The 8,211-nt window shown below is 33.9% G+C and overlaps 2 protein-coding genes across 3 annotated transcripts in view; one reads left to right on the forward strand and one right to left on the reverse strand.

The window, feature by feature from the left end:
* The first annotated feature begins 1,990 nt into the window (after positions 1-1,990).
* LOC119830126 (zinc finger protein ZIC 1-like) lies at positions 1,991-4,917 on the forward strand. Its single transcript, XM_038352994.1, has 4 exons — positions 1,991-3,267; positions 3,364-3,587; positions 3,715-3,862; positions 3,999-4,917. The coding sequence occupies exons 1-4, from the start codon at positions 3,139-3,141 to the stop codon at positions 4,710-4,712; spliced, it is 1,215 nt and encodes a 404-aa protein (XP_038208922.1). The 5' UTR covers positions 1,991-3,138; the 3' UTR covers positions 4,713-4,917.
* Positions 4,918-5,241: 324 nt separating this feature from the next.
* LOC119830286 (probable nucleoporin Nup54) overlaps positions 5,242-8,211 on the reverse strand; it is a 13,229-nt gene continuing 10,259 nt past the window's right edge. For both annotated transcript variants that reach the window (XM_038353246.1, XM_038353245.1), the window contains exons 12-13: positions 6,420-6,507; positions 5,242-5,644 (exon numbers count right to left, since the gene is read on the reverse strand). In XM_038353246.1, coding sequence (XP_038209174.1) covers positions 5,511-5,644; positions 6,420-6,507 — 222 coding nt within the window. In that variant the 3' untranslated portion in view covers positions 5,242-5,510. The remainder of the gene's footprint in view (positions 5,645-6,419; positions 6,508-8,211) is intronic.

Below are 8,211 nucleotides of genomic sequence, written 5' to 3' on the forward strand. Positions count from 1 at the left end.
ACAATTAATTTCCTTGTAGTCCATTGAAATGTTAGTAGATTTTTCGAAATTTGTGTACGTTCCTCATAGGTCGCAATTCATTATTTTATGTGTTGTTGGATAGGAGAAGCTTAATTACATATTTATAATTCGTCTGCGACCCCGGGGTCGCCATCCCTGTCCCGTTGCCTTCATGTGTGAGGATGTAATATGTACTTATACCAAATTTTATCCGTTTAATGCAAATTTCAATTTGAGGTCCGTGATAAAGGGAGGATGCTGCATTTTGGGCTTTTACTTTTCCTCTGACCAAATGGATAAACCATAGTATGAACCTTTAAGAATAGTTTAGAGCTCCTCTTTTTTATTATATTATATTTTTCTGCTATCGTATCGCCATATAGCACTGTTGCATGATTTAGAATAAGAGAGTACTGGGTACGTTAATTGCTCTTACCTAAGTTTAAATTATATTATAACAAAAATGTTCCTCGAGTTTGTATCGTAGTTTAAATTTTTTTATTGTTGTTGACAGTGACCATAAGTTAACCGTTGAGTCGCATAAATAAAACCATAATAAATATGAAGTTGTGTCGATATTATAAACTTTTACTATATGCATTGATTTACAAATTAATGACTTTATTATATTTCTCAACCATACTTCTCTCTAGTAAGTAGTTTCACGCAAAGGGCACGTGAATCTCACATTGATTACGTGTTCGGGTGCGGATTACCCGCTTTTATCAATTATCACAACTATCGCACTCGTATCAACATGATCAGATAACAATGTCTGGCAATATACGCCAAAAATAGAGCGACGTTATTTTAACTATGTGTTTGATAGATAATTACGTTGCTTTTCTGGTCCTACGCCATATTGTTAGTTTCTAGTTACAATAATAACAATTGTTGTCAACTTTATGCTTTACAAGTGGGTAAAATATCGGACCTTTTAACTAACGTAGAACTGACGAGGTAATATGTTGTTAACTAGAACTAGTTCAATTTAGAAAACACTACTTATTACCTACAGAAAACACGCCATTATGATAGATTGGTTCAATTGAAATTAAATACTTAATATAGACGATTATCATTGTAGCAGGAACGCATAAACCCGTGAGGAAATAATAATTATAGTTTAAAATAAACTAAAAAAAACACGCTTTTATTGGAAATTGAACGAAAAACTAGAAAATAATTTTTGATGGCAAAGAGTTTAATGTAACTATAGTTGCAGATGAAACAATCAATCATAATGAATCACCTCAAAACAAAATTATAATAAAATTGAAGTTATTAACACAATGATTCAATTCAGAGTAAAAAGCGTGGGGTGCTTAATATTTTTAAAAATTACAATCATCATTGGTAACTATCTATGAGAGGATAGTTATGAACTACAGCAAAATTCACCCCAATTCTCAGGAGCCATTGAAGTTGGAAACAGATTCAAAGAAATATTCAAATCTTACAAACTATAGTATATTTGGAAAAGCTAAGATACTGCTTCAATTTTTTCAATCTATGAACAAACAATTGAACAATAATACTCTTTCTAACACGGACTTTCATATTCCTTCCTATAAAAACAATGTCTGAACATAACAAATTCTTAATTGGACTTGGATACAAATATTTACCGATAACATTTAACTGGTTTCATCTAGGTTTAAAGTCAGACGAGTGCAAGAGATGGACTCATTTACGTCGGATATGTAAACAATGTAAATATATTGCGCAAGACACGTTTAAAGCCAGAGCCGTTTACAATTAAAAAACAATAAAGTAAATTTTGTGATTAGAATAAAAACACAAGAGCTTTTTTACTATTTTTTTATTAATATTATTGCATCGAGTGATCCATTGTGTGCTATTTGCACCTAGCCGGTTGATTGATTTCCAGACGATATCCGACAAATTTTATTTACGGAAGATAAAATGATATATTGCTAGATAATAGATAAATAAATATTTAGAAAAAAAGCAGCCATAAACGCTTATCATATTAAGCCCTACGAGAAACCGAATGAATTGGTCCGAGTATCAGTAAATTAGGTATAAAAAGAATAGGAGTTGTGAAATTTATTTATTCACTATATCGATAGACGTCGCGTCAGAGTATACGAGTCGAGAGATAAGGCAACCGGCTAAAACCAGCGTACGCACCGGCCGCAGGGGGCCGCGCACCGCTTCACACAGCGAACAGCGCTCACACACACACGCACACGCGCAAGCTGATAACACTCATAATATATTACTCGTTTAAACAAGATAGATAATGAGTGCAATGTGTGTTATGACGCGTTGTTTTGCAGTGTTTATTCTGGTGACTTTGATGTCTATTCAATAGTGTTAGACAATAGACTTATTTCAGTGTGCACCTCATTTCAAAAAGCAATTTGAAACGCATACGCACGCGTTATTCTCACGGCAGTGTAATAAAATACAAAAACAAATGTTATGTGGAAAAGTAGGAAATATTGAAGACAATTACCTTATTTAATCAAACTTAATGAATAGGGTTTGATTGCAATCTATGTTAGCGAGTCTTGTTAAATATGAGCTTTCAAGAACAAGGCACATTAACTGTACTTAGTTATTACAATCTAAGTCTACTAACTATCTAAAATGCATACTATGATGTAACATATGACAATAAGGAAAAAATCAGTCTGAAAGGTAACTAATGCCAATAAAAGTCCAATCCCCAGTGGAGACTGAGGTCGCATCATATAAACACGATGATATCAAGCACCTATTGAACTGAGGCCTATCGTTCCGGTATTAACTGGACACCGGCCGAAGCGAGCGGCTGCTGATAACGTTACCACATTATTTACTTCACACCACATTCTCAATCAAGCATCTGCTTTGAACGCGCGAATTTTTAACCAAAAATTTCAACGGTTTAAAATCTTATTTTGAAAAAGTTTTACAAATAAAAAATGCTAACAATCTATTATTTAATACCGGGTTAATATCGTACATAAAAAGCCGCATTCGCAGGGGACGATCCCTTATCAGTGATATCAATATAGGAGACGTTTTATAAGTAGGTAACGCGCTTGCCACACTTCATTAGACACAGCGACCGCGCAGTGACCAGTAGTAGAAAAATCTATATAACACAGCGTATAATAAACGTGCAACATGTTGGTATTTCCGCAATGGAGACCGGAATTATCTGGGGATGGTTGTAGGTTACAACGTTGGATATCGACTGAAAGATTCGCACCTTATCTAGCCAGACCAGTGCCACTCCCACCGGTATCATTACAGGTGCTTATGTTTTTCAAAACAAAACCGCAAGTAACTTAGTGTAATTTTGATAAAAATATTGAAGATTTTTATTATTTATTTTTTTTATAATTGTAGATTGAGGACGATGAATCATCTGGAAGTTTATCACCGGAAAGGCCCAATGATCTTGGGACAGAAAACGAGTGTGTTTGCGAATGGAGAGGCTGTGGAGCGAGATTTGAAAGCGTCGCACGTTTATCCGCGCACGTAGCTCGAATCCACGCTCACCCCAACACAGATGGCTTCTTTTACTGTTGTTGGAAAGGATGCATACGATCACAAAGAGGTTTTAATGCAAGGTAAAAAATTCCTTCGTTTTTATTTATTTTTTTTTACTAATAATTTATACATCTCAATTTGATTTATATCTTTTTTAGTTTCACGAAATAATAATAATAATTAAGAAAATTATTTTATTTTTCACAGATATAAAATGATCGTTCACATGAGAATCCACACGAACGAGCGACCTCATACATGCAACCAATGTCAGAAAAGTTTTTCACGAGCGGAAAATCTCAAAATACATTTACGCTCGCATTCCGGGGAAAAGCCGTATGTTTGTCCATATGAGGTATTTTTTTCTAAAATTATCAATTAATCTGTTTAAAATAATTACACACAAATATAAAAAAAACCATCTCAGTCGATTAATTATTAATAAAAATAAATTGCATATAATATTCTAAACTTATTATTCTGTTTTACAGGGTTGTGGCAAAGCGTATTCTAATTCAAGCGATCGCTTCAAACACACGCGCACGCATAAAGTGGACAAGCCCTACTGTTGCAAGGCACCCGGTTGCAACAAACGCTACACAGATCCGTCCAGTTTAAGAAAACACGTGAAAGCATACAAGCACTTCACAAACGACAAAGAAAATCCCAACCAGGAACCGAATAACAGTATTGACAAAAGTCTATCACCCATGCGAGATACCATTTACGTACCGGAACCCACATCACCACATCATCACAGGATTATCAGCCCACAAAGAATTATATCACCGACGTATTCTTATTCACAAGTACCAGAAACGTTCACACCAATCAATTACATGACCATGATGGACCCAGCCGCCTACATTCGCCCGGTAGAACCTGTTTATACCAGAGTTCCCCCTCAAGAGATGTCCTTTACGGAATACTCATCCATGTACGACCACGCATATAGAAATTATTACTCGTCAAGAAACGAGTACCCAATTTTAAGACCAATTGGGAATGAAAATGTTTTCTCCTACAATGAAACTAGATTAGATCAATCAATGGAAGAAGTAAATTATGTGAAGAGTTCCGACAAGCTAGAATATGATTATGAATGTACGCCTTTGAATTTGATGTGCTCGAAACGCTCAGAATGCAAACCCATCGATGAGTTAGTCAGGCCAGAATTACCTTTAGATTTAAGTACCAAAAGCTGACTGTTAGGTTATTTATTTGCGTAAATATATACTTGTTCATATTTGTTTGTTTTATTCTCCTTACTCGAATGTAATTAATTTAAAATTAGATGACAAATATTAGTGTAACATTGTTCTCGTTCATTGTATTCAGTAAGGTACATATTATCGAGAAGTTATCGTTGTGCAAATTCTATTAAATGCGTATCAAATTTCGATACGAATAAGTTACCATTGTAACAGTTATTGCAATGAAACAATGCGATTATTTGGTACAAAATATACTTTATTTCCTTCAATTGGTTAAAGCGATCGTAGTTCTTAATATAGAATATATACAATATTCCGAAAATGTATTTTGGTGTGTTTTCGGAAAGAAAATGTAAGAAAATTCACAGAAAAGCAGAAACACATTCAGTAATCGAGAACAATTAATATTCTCAAAATTTATTTTAAAACGATATTTTCATGTAGGTTATCATTTTTGTACATAGATTCTAAATATAATTTTTTTTTCAAAACATACATCTAATGAGGAAGATAAGTACAATAATTCAATACAGAAACAAAATATAGGTTATTTTGTTTATTTATACAAACTGTACTTTTTAGCACACAACGTGATTAAACAGTAAACGACCCCTTACAATCAAATCAAAAACGAAACATCGTACAAAAGAAACTATACAGTAATAAAACATTATTTGATTTGAACATTATTTGCAAAAAGTAAAAAACAGAAACCAACTAAAGAAACATAAATTACGCGCAAGTTCATACCACTAAACGTAATAATATGTAACATTACGTACGCGAATACTACGCCCGCACGAGTTTGGCCATTCCTTCTGCGATCGTGTTGAGCGCCGCGAGATCCTTCTTAGCCGTTTCCATGAGGTGCGCCATACCGCGTTGTTGCAGCGACAGAAATTGTTTCACGTCTTCTTGTGCACCTGGTGTTCATTAAATATTAAGATACGTATACATAAATATCAATGATACATGAGCATTTACAATTAAATAATACACATAATAATCTATGAAATAAATTCAAATTTATATTTTAAATGTCATGCCAAAATCTATATGGGTATATTTGATGTGTAGGTATGGTAGGTGTTTTAGGTTGAAAAAATTAATTATAAAATTTTGTACATATAACATTTTATCGTGTCTCAATTATTTAATCTATGTGAAATATAATATAATTTATCTTTGTATCCATCGTACGCTTAGAGAAACATTTTATCGATCCGGACGATCCTCATGAATAACAATGATATACCAATTTATAGCGAATTATTTGTATTTGCTTTATCAGTGGTATTGCGCTGTGTTCACGTTACTCAAACTGATTCTGAGCTTTAAATTCGTTATCTATGTAAAGATCGTTTATTTAGGATAGTATCAAGCAAAAAGCTGTCGCTTTAAATACTTTTACTTTTCATCGTGAAAAGCTACATCAGTATTAATATAAATATTTAAATGTTTAAGAGAGGAGAACACATCCATCACAGGGCTGAAATATACCTTTAGAATCTAAAGTTTAGATATTTCAAATATAATATTAGTCCACATAAATAAAAATCTTCCTTTTTGCAATCCTAATGAAGGGCATCAATGTGATTAATTCAATTACGTTCTGCGTGCGCGCATGTTGTACCGAGTACCGTGTACATTTTCGCGATAAAATATAAAATGGCGAGTAGGTACATTGAAAACGCTTACCCGGATCCAAATGATATCTCTCGTGCGGTGCGCCGGCACTCGCGCTGCGTTGCAGCCGCACCGCGCACAAGAGCTCGTTCAAACGACCCTAAATATAACACACATCAAACAATTAACGCTTTATAATATATATGTTTTCTCTTAAACCAGAATACATCATTTCTTTTTGACTTCATCAATTCACTTTCACAATTCATTTAAACGCACTTCAATGGTCGTTTGAAGCAGTAGTTCTCAGACTCTTTTCATGTAACGTCCAATAATAAGCGATTATTTTTCAGCACCATCAAATTTTTAACACACGATCCCAAAAAACTAAATAGGTTCTCAATTCGATTGCATTTTTAACGTATAAAGGCAGACGATAGACCACAGCCTGATGGAAAAATGATGATGAGGTCTAAATTGGTGAGACACGGGAGACCTAGAAGGTGCCTGTTGAAACAGTTAGGACAGACGTAATTCGCCTGGAATTACGCCTGTTGAAACAGTCCACAATATACGTCTCTGTAAAAATAGACGCCGTACGTAGGGAATTAGACTGTTTTGCAGTTCGCATGAAGAAAGAAGACGCAAGATTAGTGGGAATCTTTTGTTTCATAGAAAATTGTTGTCATTTGGTCCCATATTTGGTTAATTGTAGTCAAAATATAGTAATTTATTCTAAAAATGAAAGATATGTGTCTCCATAGATATATCGAAGTATGTATTATGATCAAGAAATTGATAACATTCACATATTCGTGACATTCACCTGCAATAACCAGTTACGACCAGTTTATTAGATAAGAATATTATATTATTATAATTACACGCGTCGCAGTGATGGCTCTAATGCAATTAAATATCAATAAAGGTAATTAAAAGACTATAGAATGCCAATTTCCATTATAACGATAGCAATGATTATACAAAAATACACTGAGTACAATTTACCTCGATCTGTTTAGTCGCAAAATTGTTTAATAATAAATAAATAATTTTTCGACTTTCAATCGAAATCGACGAGCATTACCATGACGAGATAATTCTGATAATTTAAAATCTATACGAGGAGATTGCTGTTATATTAATTATAAGTGACATTATGGTCTAAGAGCCCGTGAGGGCCAGACCTTAGTTAAAGTATAAAATCTAAAAGTTTCTCTGTGTATGCCCACTATACAGGTAAGAACGATCCCAGGCTATGAAACTTGGGTCGCGGTGGCTTTGGCAGGTAACAGGTAGTAAAGATGTGTAAAATTGTGTCTCAAATTTACTATAGTATAAAGCTCAGTTTTCATATATTTTACTAGTGATAATCTTAGAAATCCCCTCGTACACAGCCAGACACTTAGTACAGTTGCAACCCCCTGCCAGACACCCTTAAAGTAGGGGTAATTTTAATTGTACTTTAGTTATAGTATAAAACCTGAAGCTTATATATGTTACTTGGAGGACTATAAAATGATGTTTCCTCAGTAGCCAGGCAGTTTCGATAGTTCCCCTATATTGCCAGACACATTAAAGATCTATTATAGGTGCGAGCGCGAGGGGTATATGCGTAAGCGAGTGCGAGTGAGATAGTGCGTTCGGTCCACGGCGATCTTTTGCTGCCCATCAGCTGTCTTTTATTCTGTATTCTATGGTAAACAATTTTTTAGATTTATCAAGATCATTTATTATTTAAAATTATTATAGACTAAAAATTAACTTTTTAAAAAATTATTTAGTTAAATTTTACGCGAATAAATCTTCAAATCAACAACTCAAAAATGTAATAAATTACGTTTCAGAGTTTTGTAAGCTTCAT

The sequence above is a fragment of the Zerene cesonia genome, chromosome 11, assembly GCF_012273895.1.
Source record: "Zerene cesonia ecotype Mississippi chromosome 11, Zerene_cesonia_1.1, whole genome shotgun sequence".
Taxonomy (NCBI): domain Eukaryota; kingdom Metazoa; phylum Arthropoda; class Insecta; order Lepidoptera; family Pieridae; genus Zerene; species Zerene cesonia.

Excerpts from the sequence above, each read along its gene's own strand:
- LOC119830126 (XM_038352994.1), top strand. The coding sequence starts at position 3,139 with ATGTTGGTATTTCCGCAATGGAGACCGGAATTATCTGGGGATGGTTGT. Across the intron at positions 3,268-3,363 it reads TCCCACCGGTATCATTACAG|ATTGAGGACGATGAATCATC; the intron begins GTGCTTATGTTT and ends TTATAATTGTAG. Across the intron at positions 3,863-3,998 it reads CGTATGTTTGTCCATATGAG|GGTTGTGGCAAAGCGTATTC; the intron begins GTATTTTTTTCT and ends TCTGTTTTACAG.